Source organism: Delphinapterus leucas, chromosome 3 (genome assembly GCF_059928025.1).
Source record: "Delphinapterus leucas isolate spDelLeu-1000000601 "Yukka" chromosome 3, BTC_Dleu_Yukka2, whole genome shotgun sequence".
Classification (NCBI taxonomy): Eukaryota; Metazoa; Chordata; class Mammalia; order Artiodactyla; family Monodontidae; genus Delphinapterus; species Delphinapterus leucas.
In genome coordinates, this window is record NC_143131.1 from 27,537,748 (window position 1) to 27,556,227 (window position 18,480).

The 18,480-nt window shown below is 37.7% G+C and overlaps 1 protein-coding gene across 18 annotated transcripts in view; it reads right to left on the reverse strand.

Annotated features, from left to right (window-relative positions):
• The window catches only part of DROSHA (drosha ribonuclease III), a 136,269-nt gene that overhangs the window by 75,208 nt on the left and 42,581 nt on the right, over nt 1-18,480 (reverse strand). For all 18 annotated transcript variants that reach the window (XR_002643324.3, XR_016392607.1, XR_016392606.1 and 15 more), the window contains 2 exons: nt 17,839-17,913; nt 4,097-4,266 (listed from right to left, as the gene is read on the reverse strand). Coding sequence is in view for 15 of the 18 variants with exons in the window: in XM_089908703.1 (XP_089764829.1) it covers nt 4,097-4,266; nt 17,839-17,913 (245 nt within the window). In the remaining 3 variants the exon portion in view is untranslated. The remainder of the gene's footprint in view (nt 1-4,096; nt 4,267-17,838; nt 17,914-18,480) is intronic.

The following is an 18,480-nucleotide window of genomic DNA, read 5'->3' on the forward strand; positions in this document are numbered from 1 at the left end:
TCCTTGTTTGCCATCCACATAGAAACCTTTAAAAATTAAACTTTTGAAAGGACACTTAGGCAGATGTAACTTTTCCTTAACCTCTCCAAAGACACAGAGGAAGTATTCCACATGACCAGAAAGAGATATGCTGACTTATTCTGCTTTAATTTCACATTTCAAATGAATAGCTTATTTCTACTCAGAAGGCACAGACAGATGCCTCTATATAATTTTTCCCCCATTAGTTCTCTGTGTACCTTGTGTATTCCTTTAATTCTATACCTTTAAATTAAAAGGTATGGTGGTACAAAGACGAAATAGTTAAGCTTCTCTTATTATGTCCATGTAGGCCATTCTTAAATTTTAATAGAGAGCTTCATAAGTCTTTTTTTTTTCCCCAAGTCTAATAAAAAAAGAAGTGAACAGCTGGTTCCTTCTTAAGTTACTTAAGTATGAGGATCCATTTGTAAAATATCTTTCATCTTGAAAGCTTAAGTTTGTGAAAAGATGGTAAAATCACAGAGAGTATGCTTTAGCAACCTCCTTGCTTATACTCAATGCTCAGGGCAGTCCCTAATTAGAAACTAAATTCTCACTAAGAGATTGTGGGGTCTTTGGCTCAGTTGCTTTAGAGCCAAGGCTATAGAGTTGATCCCCATGGAGGCCAATAAGCTTCATTCTGTTGAACAGCTATGCCCAACAACTATGACTTGTTTGTCCAGGACACAGGGGTTTCAATGTTAAAACTGGAAAAGCCCCCAGCAACTGGGACAAGTTGGTTACCCTACCCACAACTGTAGTCCTAGTCAGCCATCTGACAAATACAAGTTGGTGACAAAGTAAAAAGATTTGTGTAAATTCATCTAGATTAGTGAAAAAACAACTTAGGCTTCAGTTTTTAAAGAATATTTCAATGTCATTTAACAGTCAAAATTTTACTAGCATCTTGAAAAGTTGACCTCTGCTCTCAAAATTAATAATTGGAGAAGATTTTGGTCACAGAAAACCTAAGATAAAATTATTTAAATGCCCATCAACAGTAGCAACATGTTATTTGGGTCTAAGAATTGTTTCCAATATTTTATGCATCAAAGCAGCAGAATTCATTTTTAAAAGAGGGATTGCCCCACGGAAAAACGCTAGTGAAGTATTCATGTTTTCATGATTTTAAATACCATGCTATGGTATCAACAGAGGAAATAGTGATTTAAAATATCTATAGTATCTCTAATTTATAGGGGGAGGGGATGAAATAAGTTCTAGACTTTGGCCACACCCTACAGTATCTATCACACCATTTTTGTAGAAGAATAAAAAACATTCTCGCCAATGACCAAAGTATTCCCCAGCAGAGGCAAAGTACCTAGGGAGGGAGATTAATTCTTCTAAGTTCTGCAGCAATAAAGTACTTAATGTGACCATAATGGTTTGGCAATTTTAATAAATTCCCCTATATCCTTACCACTGGGCAATCTTCCAAAGCAAGTACTGCAGAGGATGAAATGTGGTGCCATGTCTATTCTGCCCTATTCTCAAAAGGATATAATGAAAGGATGTTTTATTATACTGAGTTTTCATAATATTTTTCTCCTTTACACTAAGACTAAATACTAAAAGAAGAAAAAAAAAATTAACTTCAACATGTCCCTAAGCTTGGCACCCAAACTTAGCTTTCTTAATTTATTTCCAATTACTTTCCAACATAAACCTTTCACCCTGACTAACCTGTGGTTTCCTTATTATCTTTAAAACTGGTCATATACCATCTCAAGTATGTACATTCAATTGTGCCAATAATTTATACAATTTCTTGATTCCTTAAATACCACAGTAGAATGTTTATGAAGAATGCCTGGCAGCCCGGCCCAGTGATCTCACCAAAAACTACAAGCTTTCCTGACCGGCTTTTTCAGATTGGTCCATTGATTCAATAGTTCATCACAAACTCCTTTCATATGGATATGCTGTGAGTTTGCAGCTGGACAAGCAACATATATAATGTATATACTTCACTAGCACCTGGCTCACGTAGTAGTCCCTCAACAACTGAGTTGAATGATGATCATGGTAATGGAGTAAACATCCTCTATGCCATTGTCTCAAAAACAAGCAAGGAGTGAACCAGAAGCAACTGGGGATTATTTTTTTAAACTTCAGATCTTTGAACCCTATTACATGGAGCATATGGGGTGGGGTGCATCAGGGCATTCTTATATTTTCAAAAGCTCTCCAACTGATCCTAGGATCTTAGGGAATTTTAACCAGGCTGTGGAAGAAAGCCCCAGGATGAAAGTGTTCCCACAGTAAATCATGGGATTCTTCAAGCAGACCTACCAAGGTGAAAAGGCATGTCTCCCACCACCATCACACCCACCCATTCTCTGACCCAACTATAAAACTGACAGAAGAAATGTAAATTTGTGCAACTGTTTAAAGAAAAATTAAGTCCAGAGTCACACCTGCATAGTACTATGACTTGTATACTTCTTTTAAAGTTACTTTAATAATTATTTGTGTGGCTAAACAATATAACAGTAAAAATTGTATAACTTTTTTAGTTTTAAACAAGTTTAATGTTTAAATATGTTTTTATTAAACTTTCACTTTCTAGATTTAAAATAATCAGTATTAGTTGGAATATTTGATTTGCAAATAGCAACATTTTGCTTGTGCAGATGTTACTGTCATGCTACAACAAATTGATCCAGAGTTTTTATTTTTATGAATCAAGGCTATTAAGCAATTTGGCAGCCTTTTAAAAACAACAGCTTTGTTTAAATAGACTACTCTGTTTCTTTACATAGAAGTATTTTAATTCTCCACTTTTGGAAAACTGTACCCTGATAAGATGCCTATTTTATGAAATAACATTTTAGACAAAACAATTTTTTAATAAATATATAAAACAGCATATTCTTTATAAGAGAAAACTACTTATCTATTAATTCTCTGCTTTGATTTTTATATTTTTACCTCAAAATAAACATTAGAAGCAAATTTTAAAGCCAAAAATTTATAAAACAAAATGAATAAAATGGGAAATATTTGTAACAGTTATGGCAAAGAATCAATAAGAAAGGACAAATACCACAAAAGAAAGTTAGACAAAGGATACCGATAAGCCATTATCAGAAAAAAAACTTTAAAGGTCAATAAACATTTAAAATATCAATTTTTGCTAGAAACCAAAATAAACAGAAAACTGAACTAAATAGTATCAATTTTTTTCCTACCAAATTGACAAAGTTTTTTGTTAAACTAGTATAACCGTATGAAGGAATGGGCAATCTCATATACTCCTTGTCAGAGTGCAAATTCTACAACCCTCTGGAAGGCAATTTATAACATGTACCAAAAGCCTTCAAAATGTGCCTCCCTTAAGGAATTAAATGGACACATTCAAAGATAAATACATACATATGTATACATGTTTACACACATATATACAAATTCAACACAGCATTATTTGTTATAGCAAAAATCTGGAAGCAACCTAGGTGCCCAATAACAGGGGGTTAATTAAATAACTTAGGGGCATTTTTTTTATTACACGCCTAAAGAGATTTAAGACTAAGGAAAAGAAACAACTTTGTGGTGGTTGTTCCTGGAGGAGGGTAAGAAGGAAAAGGTCTGAATGTTAATATTTAATAGTATGATGCCAATTTTGTTTCAAAACAATATGAAATATGTCTATTCTAAAGAAACTAGGAAAGTGAATAGTATCATCTCTGGAGAATGGAATTATGGGTAATTTTTATCTTCATTGGGCCGTTTTTCTATTTTCCTAATTTTCTATAGTGAAGACATATTACTTTTTTTTTTTTTTTTTTAAGACATATTACTTTTATACTCAGCAAAAAATTAGATCTGAACATATCTAAACACTTCAAAATTCTCCATAATAATCAGAATAAATTTACTAAGCAGATGAAATTACTAAATATGCCTACATTATATTTTTCTTATTTACTAAATATTTAAAGGAAAAAATTACTCAAAGAACAAGAAGCAATGAGTACTTAAATCTTTAAAAATGTTCTGTTATCGTTTTTGCAAAACACTCAAACCTGAAACGAAGCTGATTCAGTCTCTGACTGTCAACACCAGCACATACCGTCCCAGGGTTGGTGACAATCATGCCTTTGCATTCTTCCGCATATTTCTGCCACTCAAGTTCTTCCCACTGAAGCATATTGGCAATCTCCTCTTCGGGAACCAGGGCTTTGCTACACCGTAATAAGTAAAGGAGGATCTGGTGCATGGACAGTACTTCCTTTCCTCCGTCTTAGGGGACGGTGGAGAGAGAGGGAAAAATAAGGCTACTCAATTAACAGCCAGTCATCCACCCAATAAGGAAAAACGAGACAATGAGAAGAGAGCATTTTTAAAAAGGTAGTACAGAATTTACATCATTAAACCTTTGTTTAACCAGGTGCTAAATAACAGGAAAGCCATTTGTTTCACTGATGAACGGTGCTCATAAACTACCTTATTTACTAAAATGGCAACAACGGCATTATAAATGATAAAAGGCCCATACGTAAGGTAGGAATATAAAAAAGGTGCCTACCTAAATAAATTTAAAACCACCTAATGTAAAGAACCACAGTTTATAATATACAGAACCGTGTTATGTTTTAAGTATTTTATCACTCTTTACAGGGTAACAGATGAAAGCTCTTTGACAGTGATGTTACTGATTTAAGGAAATTCTAAGCTTTTATGAGATATTTATGGATGTTTTCAGTAAGCTATCGTTGCATTATGGTCTAATTTTTTGGTGCTAATGTGCTGCACCTGCCATGAGCAATAGAGCTAAAGAGCTTGTGCTAATATCATGAAAATCATTGTGGAGTTAGTACATGGAAAAAATACCAAGTACTCTGAGACTTACAGAAGCATATATTACCAATTACAGAGGATAAAAACAACAAAGAACATCATGAAAGCACCTTGGAAAAAATCAATTAATCTGGTACTTGATGAATCAAAGACATTGATCTAATGTGAGCATTAATTTCAGATTCACAGGCTTCTGCCTTCTCTTTGGGCTTAGGTTCTTGACCAGCATGTACAACCACCTTTTCTCTGCCTAGTCCCACCCAAAGGAAGGACAAGAGCCCTGAAGGTGTAGAGAACAATAACTACCCTTCCCAGGTCATGAGACATGCTAGGAACAGTGGTATAGGACCAAACACTTCATGGAGAAACAAGGGGACCAAGATGGTGGAGATGGGTAGGAATAAACAAGGGGGTCCTATTTGTGCTAGATAGAAGAGTTCATGGCAGCCAAGGAATCTGGGATACTAGAAAATGGAGGAAGATAAAAGATTTTAATTGAAGTTGCTATGGGCTAAGAACTGAAGCCTACAGAAAATTTCTTTTTGATCTGTGTCTTTCTATCTCAGATGCTGCTCTGGAATTAGATGGCATTGCTGCTACAGGGCCACTATATATGTAGGAATGCATTCATTCATTAATTCTAAATATGCATTCATTCATTCAATAATTACCAAGCACCTATCATGTAGCAGGCCTAGGAAACACAGCTGTGTTAAACAGCCAAAACCCCTTATGGGCTTTCCTGGTGACACAGTGGTTGAGAATCTGCCTGCTAATGCAGGGGACACAGGTTCGAGCCCTGGTCTGGGAGGATCCCACATACCACGGAGCAACTAGGCCCGTGAGCCACAACTACTGAGCCTGCGCGTCTGGAGCCTGTGCTCCGCAACAAGAGAGGCCGCGATAGTGAGAGGCCCGCGCACCGTGATGAAGAGTGGCCCCCGCTTGCCACAACTAGAGAAAGCCCTCGCACAGAAACGAAGACCCAACACAGTAAAAATAAATTAATTAATTAATAAACTCCTACCCCCAACATCTTCTGAAAAAAAAAAACAAAAAAACCCCTTATATTCCAGTGGAGGGAAAGATACAATAAAAAACAACTACATAATAATAGATCAGAGATGACTGCTATGAATGAGGGTCAAACTGGGCAACTACACATAAAAGGGCGGTCAGGAAAGGTGTCTTTGAAGAGGTGTCATGTGAGCAAAGACCTGAAGGAAGCAGAGGAGCCCCATGAAGCTATCTGGGAGCGGGTTGTCTTGGGTAGAAAACATAGCAAAAGCCCTAAGGTGGAGTGGGATTGATGTGTTCCAGGAACTGCCAAGAAGCCAGCGTGGATGGAGTGAGGAGGAGGAGAGCGTGAGGGAGGCAGCAGGGAAGTCAGACCTTGCCAAGCTTTACAGAGCACGGGAAGCGCTCTGGACTTGACTCTCAGACGGGAGCATGTTTTTCACCATCACGTGCCAGGCACTATGAGTGGTCCCATGTAGCAATTATGGAAAACAAACAAACAAACAAAAACACAAGCTCTAGGCCTTCAAGAAGCAAGTTGACTAATGATGACTAATCACAACTGTTCCTAGAGGAATCTTTGCACATAACATTCTGAAAACAGAGCTCTCTTAAAGACAGAGTCTCTTAAAAAAAAAAAACTGTCTAAGAAGTAACTAAAGTACAAAATACAATCAACCCACATGAGGACATGTTCTACCTACCCTTCATATTATTGTTCACAGCAGTAAAAATTTTTTATGCCTCATTACAAAACATCTGCCTTAAACCCAGGAGTCACCTTTGATTAACAAACTTCCATGGTTAAGGGCATATTTCTCAGTCTGTCTCAGTAGAAATTTTAATCCGCCTGCACGTGACATGTCTTTCTCAATCAATGATGTTCCCCTCTTTGCTATGGAGCCCAGCATAGTCATAATGCCTACCTGTCCGTCTGAGCCCATGGTAATCTCTGCTTCTAGGGGGGCCTGACGTGACCAGGGGGACAAGAGAACTCTTAAAGTCAGAGTAAGTTGACTTACACTTGCACGTGTCCACATATAGGGCAGCAGGGATAAAGAAAACCTAGAGAGCCCCGAGAAGAACTGCCACACTAACGAGATTCTAGGCACCAAGGAAAGAGTAAAATAGTCTTTAGATTGTAATCATTATATTCGTTATGGTTACTAAAGAGCACCGTAAGCCTATAAGGATACATCAGGAGTCTAGGATACTATAAGCAGCAGAGGGTTGTTTTGTTGCGAGGATTAGAAAAAAACATTCAGATTTTATTTGGGGAGGCTGGTGCCTGGTGGAAGGAGAAAAGATATGCAAGTCCAGGTATACACACTGGCACCAGAATCTCCCCACAAGCAGTTACAAGTGGCTGACTTCAGGGCACTTCAAATAAAAGTGAAAAGGAGTAGCGGCGTTGAATTTAAAGTGAAAAGAATAAAAAACTCAAAGAGCTAGTGGGAGGGGGTAACACTTAAACCTACAAACCAAGGGCACTGCCCAATTTAGGAGAAGAATACCTGTGAGAGAAAAAAGGAAAGCCACTGAATGCTTATGAGAACGCATCTACCTAGGTTAGGTGCAAAGCTGCTGATGTGGGAGGAGAGTTTTATAGCAGCATGGAACTAGAAATAATTTTTTAAAAAACATACACACAGCAGGTGCAAAATTGGTAATGCTGAAGGGGAAATTGTAAATCCATGTTGAAATCTGCTAAATATTTTAAATAGCAACTAAAATCTAAAAAGATAGATATTTACCAATGTGAAAAAGTAGAAACTCAGGACAGATAACCTGAGGTGAAATCCTTATGGAAATATAAGGAAAAGTAGACGTGACTACAAAGTCCTGCAGAGCCCACGGGGCAAGGGCTGTATCCCTCACACCCAGTCAGGCAAAAAAAGACACTCCAGAAATATTTGTGGAATGACTTTCTGAAGCGGATAAATAATGTGGCCACTTGCTCGCAATTTACTAATGTTAATGAATTGGCTCTTTTGGTTTGTCTGCTTTGCTACATGTTTATGTTGGGGATTTATGGAACTATGTCACTGAGGGCTAGGAAGTAATCTTTATCTCGTTGGCTGAGATAAATAGGACATGATATAAATGAGAAATGAGAGTGGGTAAGCTAAGGTTAGCAGGAATTCTGCCAGCACTGGGACTGGAACCGTGACAACGGTTCATTATTCGGGAAAAACTGGAGTTTGTGTTTCGGGGAATGAATCTGGACAGTCATTAATGAACTGACAGACTTTATAAACTGTTTCTTAGAGACCCAATTCTCTCAGTTTATATTGCTTGATTATTTATATGGTTATTGGGGGGAGGGGCAATTTGCTAGGGAATTTGTGTTAAGAATGCAGCTGGGGGACTTCCCTGGTGGCACAATGGGTAAGAGTCCGCCTGCCAATGCAGGGGACACGGGTTCAAGCCCTGGTCCGGGGAAGATCCGACATGCCGCGGAGCAACTAAGCCCATGCGCCACAACTACTGAGCCTGCACTCTGGAGCCTGCGAGCCACAACTACTGAGCCTACGCTCTAGAGCCTGTGCTCCACAACAAGAGGAGCCACTGCAGTGAGAAGCCCGTACACCACAACGAAGACCCAATGCAGCCAAAAAAAATAAAATAAAATTTAAAAGAATACAGCTGGTTAAACGAGTATTTCTCAAGGCTGTAACACTCAATTTTAAGAAATATAAAAATACCTTCCTCTTTCCTTACACTGAGAATAACTATATAGCTTCATTACCATGTTTCCTGTATATTCCTACTAAGACACCTTTGTATAATCTTAAGTTTTGAAAATTTGTATTAACAACACAGTATTTTCTAAACTTTCCAAATACAAAGTTATATTAAGATGCTATATCAATTGATGTTTTTTCCAAACTACACTTCCCTCCTGGGAATTTTGATATACTCTCCCACCCTCTGGCTCTCTGTCAGCCACACCTAAAGAATTACTTCTCCAAAAATCAATCTGCTAGATAACTGATTTGCAAAACTGATTCAGGATTCTCAAAGATTTACTACAGCAATGATATAAACAATGAGCAGGCTTTCCCGTAAGTGCAGCCTTCCTAACTTGAATTATGCCCTGCCCCAGCCCTAACTACATTCAGGATAAAACCTTCAAGTGGCTCTAGGAGAGCTCATATCAACTATTTGGCTACTAGAGGTAGAGGCAGGGATAGGAAAGAAACAAAAATTTGAGAAAACTCTTAAAATATCAATAAACTGGTTGTTCCGTGATTTGACTTCTGGTAAACTGGCCTGCACTGAATATTCCTTGGTTTAAACTATAAGCTTAACTTTGGATAAATTTGTATAAAGCAACTGAGATAGCTGTCTTCAAAGCAGGTCAACTGAGGAACTAGAGAAAAACTGGAATGACTGATAAACTTTCAGTTACATAGTATAATAAACTGATACAAACAAAAAGCAAATGAGAAGGAGAGGACCATGTAATACTATATAAAAGCTGCTCATTCTACAGGAGTTCAAGTAAGATGCAAATAATAATAATCAGATGACTTTTTACCTATCAAGTGACTAGTAATATCCACTGCTGGCAGATGTATAGAAAAAGGGTACTGTTAAAAATGTTGGTTAGAACTACCAACTATGTCCTTTCTAGAGAAAACTTGGCCAACTCTTTCCAAATTTAAAATGTGCGTACTGTCTTAACAAATAATTTCACTTCTAGAACCCTACCTTGTAGAAACACTCACACAAATGCAAAAGGATAGATACACAAGACTATTCCTGAAGTATTTATATGTAATGGAGGAAAGATAGAGACCTCCAAAATACTCATGACTAGAGGAACTGCCAAAAAAGTTAACGTCCATTCATACTATGGAATGCCATGCAGGTGTTAAAGATTGAGGCAGTGTATTTATATAGAGGATGTCCGAAACAGTTGAGTAAAAGGTCAAGCTGTGTAACATATTTAGTGTTATCCCACTTAAAGAAAAAGGCATAATTCTCTCTGTACAGGTTAAAACAAATACAAATCAAACCATTTATAGCACCTATTCATTTTCACATGTCTAGAAGGCGGTGTTCACTTTTTTACTTCAAACACTTTTGTATTGTTTGTGCACACGCACACACACACACACACACATACACACACACAGAGTCGACATAATTAAGGGCAAGGTAACACTTCAATTCTGTGAAGAAAGAATGGTCTTTTCAAAAAATGGTGCTGGGTCAACTGGATGTCATACTGAAAATAATGAGTGTTGACCCATATCTCATACCATTTGTAAAAACAAATTTGAGACAGATTATAGACCTAAATTTGTAGAAAATATAGAAGAGTATCTTGATGACCTTGGGGTAGGCAAAGTTTTCACAAATAAGATACAAAAGGCTCCAAGCAAAAAGGGTAAATATGTAAATTGCACTACATTAAAATAAAGAATTTCTGTTCACCAAAAATCACCATTAAGATGGTGAAAAAGCAATCACAGAGAAGGTACTGGCAATACATATATCTGACAAAAGACTCACATAGAGTATATATAAAAAATACCTACAAGTAAATGAGAAAAAGGCAGATATAACCCAACAGAAAAATGAGCTAAAGACTTGAACAGGCACTTCAAAAGACAACATCCAAATGGTCAATATATGAAATGGTGCTCCATTTCATTAGTCGTTAGGGAAATGAAAATTAAGACCATAATGTTATACCTCTGAATACTCATCAGAATGGCTAACTTGAAAAAGAAAGAAAAATGCCAAGTGTTGGTGCAAATGTGGAATAACTTGAACTCTCATACATATTGCAGGTGGGACGGTAAAATGGTACAATCACTTTGGAAAACTGTTTGGAAGTATCTACAAAGCTTAATATAAACACATCCAGAATTTCCGCTCCTAGGTATATATCCACTATAGAAAAGCATAAATATATGCTCACCAAAAAGCATGTATAAGTGTTTGGTGAACACATGTATGCTATCTGAAAGAGTCAAAAACTGAAAGCATGCAAAATGTCCATTAATCACAGACAGGTTAAATACATTTTAATTTAGTCATACCATATAATACTATACAGCAATGAGAATGAGCCAACTACAGTTAACTGTAACAATAGGTATTTCAAAAACATAATACAGGGCTTCCCTGGTAGCGCAGTGGTTGAAAGTCTGCCTGCTGATGCAGGGGACACGGGTTCGTGCCCCGGTCCGGGAAGATCTCACATGCCGCGGAGCGGCTGGGCCCGTGAGCTATGGCCGCTGAGCCTGAGCATCCGGAGCCTGTGCTCCACAACGGGAGAGGCCACAACAGTGAGAGGCCCACGTACCGCAAAAACAAAAACAAAAAAACATAATACAGAAGAAAACAGAAACAAAAAAGAATATACAATTCTAGTTTTTATAATTCAAAAACAGGTAAAACTAATACATGGTATTTTCAAGCCAGAATAGAGGCTACCTTGACGGGCTGGGTAGTGACTGGAAAGGGGCTCTTGGATACTGGTAATCTTGAGCTGGGTGCTGAGTACACAGTCATATTCACTTTGTGAAAATTCATTGAGTCTTACATGTATGATACGTGCACTTTTCAGTACTTGTGTTCTACTTCAATCAAAGGTTTACTTTTTAAAAATGAGAGACAATACCAAATAATGTTTGAAAAACACACTCTTATTAGTAACGAAATACATGAATATTTTACTAAGACACTATTATGACCAATTAAATAAAGTCACTAAACAAGTATCTACTGAGCCCCAGCTGTGCACCACTTAGTAGTATGTCAGTAGTGATACAAGACAGACTGTTTACTCCTTAGCCTCATAGAGCTACAGTTGGAACGGACGGAGGGAGGGAGGGAGGAAGGAAGGAAAGTCCAAAACGTGAAGAAGACTAATAATGCATTTTCCATGGCAGCATAAACTGATGATTCTTTTGACAAGAAATTTGGTACTACATATCATGATCTTTAAAAATATCTGCCTGCTTGATGAATTATTAAAAATTAGGATGCAAAACATTTATCAGTATGATGACCACTAGGCAAAAAAGTTATGAACAGAAAAAAATGAAAATATACATCAAAATGTATTTTCCTTTTGAACTCATCATTTTCTAAAGATTTTCAGTGAAGTCATATTGTGAAAAATGAATCAACCATAATTTGCCGTCAAATACCAAAATGCATTTTATACATTAGGCATTTTTCTATATCCTTCAGCGTTTTGCTTTTTTTAAAAAAAATAAATTTATTTGTGTGTTTATTTTTGGCTGCGTTGGGTCTTCATTGCTGCGCATGGGCTTTCTCTAGTTGCAGCGAGCTACTAGAGAAAGGGGCTACTCTTCATTGCAGTGCGCAGGCTTCTCACTGCGGTGGTTTCTCTTATTGCGGAGCACAGCTTGCGGGCTCCAGAGCGCAGGCAGATTCTTAACCACTGCGCCACCAGGGAAGCCCAAAACTTATTATTAAATTAAATTAAAACTTATTATTATTGAAAACAGCTCATTTATAGTCATGCACTAATTGGGAGAATCTTCACTGTGTAGGCAAAGTCATAAATATTTTTACCAATTGTATGACTTTTATACTAACAGCTGTGTTCTGAAACCAGTTAACTCCATATTACATTCATTGGTACAGAAAAGTTACTGTTGTTCATAGTGACTTTTGTCTTTTGAAATGAATATTCTATTTTAAATTTGAACTGTTCTGCCTAATTAAAAACGGTCTACAATATTGTGTGCTCCTTCATGTATATGTAAATGTATTCATTAATGTATATGTATATTATGTACATATGTATAATATTGATGCGTATATAACTCGTTGAAAGTATAAGTGTTAGGGCCTCCCTGGTGGCGCAGTGGTTGAGAGTCCGCCTGCCGATGCAGGGGACGCGGGTTCGTGCCCTGGTCCGGGAAGATCCCACATGCCGCAGAGCGGCTGGGCCCGTGAGCCTGTGCTCCGCAACGGGAGAGGCCACAGCAGTGAGAGGCCCACATACCGCAAAAAAAAAAAAAAAAGGTTAAATATGTTTCCTTTCAGAATCAACCTTCCATGTATTTCCTTATCAGTCTCAGATAGCAGTTTTTTTTGTTGTTTTTTTTTGGCAGGGGTACGCGGGCCTCTCACTGCTGTGGCCTCTCCCGTTGCGGAGCACAGGCTCCGGACGCGCAGGCTCAGCGGCCATGGCTCACGGGCCCAGCCGCTCTGCGGCATGTGGGATCTTCCCGGACCGGGGCACGAACCCGCGTCCCCTGCATCGGCAGGCGGACTCTCAACCGCTGCGCCACCAGGGAAGCCCTCAGATAGCAGTTTTTAAAGAGTTTCTACTAAGAGCGACAAAATATAACAAACTACAAATGTTTGGAGATGATCTGAGAACTGATAATTCTAGTTGAAGTAAGGACAGCTTTTGAAATTCTCATGTAACTATTGAGTAAACAATTGTAAGATATATTTTATGTGATAATGACATTAACTCTCTCCATAGTGTTAGTACTGGTAAAATATAACATAAAGGCTTTGTATAATAGAAGAAACCTAAAGTTTCTTGCAGTAAACTTGGATAAAGTAGCTATGGGTTAATGAACTTTAAATATTTAATGGCCTAAGTATAGAAAGGCAAAAAATATTTGGAAAATGACATCTTAGTAAAAATATTATAACTTGTAGTGACCCTAAGAAGTTTGCTCTCAAAATCCCATTGATGCGTTTTACTATTTAGGATATCAGCTATTTGATGTCTCCCTTAATTTCTACAAAAGTTCTGGTTACAATACATTGAATAGATAACATTTTTCCTGTTTTGGTAGATATAAATCTGAAAATAAATTTACATGGGAATAAAACTGAGCTAGTGTTTTTCCTTTGTTTTTGGTAGGATTTACCTAACCAGTTTCATCAAGATTCTCATATTTTACATGAAGTTCTGAGGTGAGTTTCAGTGAAGTTTTCTAAAACTCCAAATTAAATGGCAGGTGTTTTAAATTTCAACCTTGCTTGCTATCTTTTGTTATTTTAGGAAGTATGTGCAGATTGGTCGATGTCCTCTAATATTTATAATCTCTGACAGTCTCAGTGGAGATAATAATCAAAGGTTACTGTTTCCCAAAGAAATTCAGGAAGAGTGTGTTATATCACATAGAATAGAAATAGAATGAAATTTCTGCTTAAAATTTTATATACATACTGTATTTTTCTTTTTTTTTTTTTTGCGGCACACGGGCCTCTCACTACTGTGGCCTCTCCCGTTGCGGAGCACAGGCTCCGGACACACAGGCTCAGCGGCCATGGCTCACAGGCCCAGCTGCTCCGCGGCATGTGGGATCCTCCCAGACCGGGGCACGAACCCATGTCCCCTGCATCGGCAGGCGGACTCTCAACCACTGCGCCACCAGGGAAGCCCCCACACTGTATTCTTTAATTAATCACATAACCACTATCTTCCTTTATAAAACTTTGACAGTTTCAACCCTGTGGCACCAACAATTATGATGAAGTTTCTTAATCGAATAGTGACAGAAGAAGCTAATAAGGTAAGCCTTTTAAGAACTGATTAATTTGAATCTTACATTGTAATTACAGAAAGCCAAACTTAAGTAGTATTATATAAACTTGAGAAGTTAGAGACACAAACTATTTCAGTTTTTAAAATTTAAAAAAATTTAATTACACTCATAAAGTATGTCATTTTAGAAAATGTAGGAAATACTGATTTTAAAAATCCTTAACCTTTTTCTACTTTCAAACTTAATTTTCTTTTTCACACTGAGGAAAACTTCCCTTTGCTTGGCTTAGTATTCTAAATTGTATCTGTTATCAAGAAACTGTTTTCTGGTATCTAGGTCCATTAGTCAGCAACATTCCAACTCTTTTGTCCTGTTGTCACTTTTTAAAGATTTAATATTTTTTTTATTTTGATAAAAAACATATCATAAAATTTACCATCTTAACCATTTTTTTCAGCTTTACTGAGATATAACTGACATATAACATCATGTAAGTTTAAGGGGTATGACACACTGATTTGATAAACTTACGTAATGAAAAATGATTACCACCATAGTGTTATCTAACACCTCCATCATGTCATGTAATTACCATTTCTTTTTTGCGGTGAGAACATTTAAGATTTTTTTCTCTTAGCAACTTTCAAATATGTAATACAGTATTATTAGCTGTATTATGTATTTGAAATACCTTAACCATTTTTAACCATCCAGTTCAACAGTGTTAAGTATACTAACATTGTTCTGAAATAGCTGTCACTTTTTTTTTTTATTTGGTTGTGCCGGGTCTTAGTTGCAGTATGCATGTGGGATCTAGTTCCCTGACCAGGGATCGAACCCGGGCCCCTTGCATTGGGAGCACAGAGTCTTATCAACTGCGCCACCAGGGAAGTCCCTGAAATAGCTGTTACTTTAATTAATTAATTAATTAATTAATGCTGCATTGGGTCTTCATTGCTGCATGGGTGCTTTCTCTAATTGCGGCCAGCAGGAGCTACTCTTCGTTGCGGTGCATGGGCCTCTCATTGTGGTGGCCTCTCCCGTTGCAGAGCATGGGCTCAGGCTCATGGGCTTCAGTAGTTGTGACACACGGGCTCAGTAGTTGTGGCTCGTGGGCTCTAGAGCACAGGCTCAGTAGTTGTGGCACATGGGCTTAGTTGCTCCGCAGCATGTGGGATCTTCCCAGACCAGGGATCGAACCCGTGTCCCCTGCATTGGCAGGCGGATTCTTAACCACTGTGCCACCAGGGAAGTCCCGGTTTTTTTTTAATAAGTATATTTTCAAAAGGAAGTCTAATGAAAAAGTAAATCCCGTTTAAAAATAAGTCAATAGACCTTTCCCTTCTTGACAACCTAAGTGTTATCCCTATACAGTTACAAGAAACATTTTGTGAGAGTTGAAATCCCACGAAGTATATATCTGACATAAGATTCTTCTTTAAGATGATTTTTAAAATGTCCATTTTCAAAAAAAAAAAATGTCCACTTTCTCTTAGAGATTTGTCTGGTCATAAAATGCCTACAGGCAGACAGATACAGAAAGGAAAGGCTTTTCAACAAACTCACTCTAACACAATTTTCTAATAAGTTTACTGCTAAAGCTCCATTATAAAATCATAGATGCATTCACTTGAAAGGAAGAAAAGGACCTCAGGACTTCCCTGGTGGTCCAGCGGTTAAGAATCCGCCTTCCAATGCAGGGAATGTGGGTTCAATTCCTGGTCGGGGAGCTAAGACCCTACATGCCTCAGGGCAACTAAGCCCGTGCGCCACAACTACTGAGCCCTCACGTTCTACAGCCCATGTGCCACAACTAGAGAGAAGCCCGTGTGCCACAACAAAGAGCCAGCAGGCTGAACTAAGACCCGATGCAGCCAAACAAATAAATAAAAATAAATATTTAAAAAATACAAAGGACCTCTCAATGAAATAAAACCAGATGTCCAAAAGAGAAAATCTTTTGAATGCATTTTCCAAACAAAATGAACATTAACAATACTAAAAATATGATTAACACCATGCTAAAATAAAAATAAGCCATTGTGACTGAGTGGACTGAGGAAAGGGTAGCATGGACAAAATCTGGAGGAAAAGCTAAACTAGAATGAAAAGACAAGAAACAAAAGCCACAAAGGACGAATCAGAGAGCCAGAAGGCAAGTAAGGAGAGTGCAGCAGGCAGACCAGAACAAGAGCCCAGGTACCACATTAGGGAGGAGACTCAACTGAAGCATGTCCACTGTTTTTGGTCTTCTGCAGGCTGGCTCTGGCATCAGCAGCTGCAGCGGGGTGGGGACAAGGTAAGAGGCAGGTGGGGCACCACAGGAAAGCCAGGCTGTGAACGGCCCAGAATCTGACAGGCTCAAGGGATGGTTCTGAGGCATGAGGGAGGCAAGGGTCCTGCCCCCAGGAGGACAAGGGGCATGAGGAGGAGAGCACGAGCATGAGGCTGAACTTCTGAAACTGCTGCTATGTAAACGTGGGCAGAAAGTTTACATGCTGAAAAGCTCCCCAGCTGAAATTATAAACCACAGTTTTATCGCAGCGGCCATTTTTTTTTCTCCCGTATCACTGAGTGACCCAAACATCAGAGAAGAAAAGGCAAATGGTTGAAATGACATTTCCATGCAAGGTGGTGGTTAGCACAAGGGGCTGAGGTCACTAGAGCTGAGACAGAAGTCAGAGGACAGGACTTAAGAAAGCAAGGAAAGATGACTGCACACAAGGAGAAAAAAGAAGAGTCAAGCAGAAGCAAAGGGAATAAGGGAACGAGAGGGTGGAAGTATAGATGGATATCACCAGAAAGTGAGATACGGGAATGAGATTCCAGGGATGAATTCATTTAGGATGGTGAAGACTTTACAAACAAAAAGGCGTCCAAACATTTCATTAAAAACCCAACCATTTTAAAAAACACTAAATACAATGCCATAGCTCACAGCTAGCCTCTTGACAAAAGTTTTAAAATAGTTAAAATATTGCTTTAAAAACATAAAAGTCATATATTTACTTATATATTTTTAATTTCATGAGACAATAAATTATTTTTTACTGTAAAATGAATAAAAGTATATGTCAAAAAAGAGAAAAAAACCTATAATACTAATCTTACTACAACTATTACTGCATTAATTTTTAGCATAATTATAATCATATTGTTTATACAATTTTATAATTGTTTTCTAATTAACTATATGCATTTTTTAAGCCACATGCATTTTTCCATATTAATTTTAATACTTGCATGATATTTTATCAAGTAGACTCTCAAAATTTATAAATCAATTTTCTCATTGCTCATCTAACTTGGGGCTACCGTAAATTATGCAGGGGTACAAATCAACATGTATAATTTTACATTTTCATGCCTGACCTGAGAAGTAGATATTAAGTGTCTGAGGTGGGAAAGTTGTCCCTGAAGACTGAAAGGAGAATGGCAGGCTTATTTTCAGATGCACTATCTCACCGGGTCACTGACAAGTCAAAAGATTTACCTGGAAGAAATCTTACAAAACGTGGCATGAAATGAAATCTTGGGCAGCAGGGAGGACTGTCTTCAAACAAAGGACCTAAAGCAAACAAGTGAAAAGGAAAGAAAAAATAAATAAAACCACCTTAGGAAACAAACATTGCAACTTAACTCCTGAGATTTATGATAAATACAAAAAAATACCACCAGAAGTAGGGACATAAGAAAACCACCCCTTTCTCCTCAATAGCTAAATCAATCATGTGGTAACTGCCACAAACATTCCATGAAGACTGTAGGGAAGAGACCACTCAAAAAGGAGAATGAATGCCCCAAGGTTATATACGGTATATGGTATATATGGTAAAATTAGTTTTAGAAATTCAAAGATACAAAGATTTTTGTTATAAATGAACGATTGGATGATATAATATGCTTGTGTTTTCATTCCGTTCCATTTTAACCAATACAACTGGGGAAAAAAAAGAGACAAATACTATTAAAAACTTGGTTTGAAAAGCCATTCATCAATATACTATTTTAAAAATAAATAAATAAGTGTCTGCTGGAATAGAGGCACTTCCAAAAGAGGGAACTATTATCTAAGAACCAAGTATCAAGTTTTGAACTGCTGTAGCTCACAGTGTATGTGTGTGTTTCGAAGGTT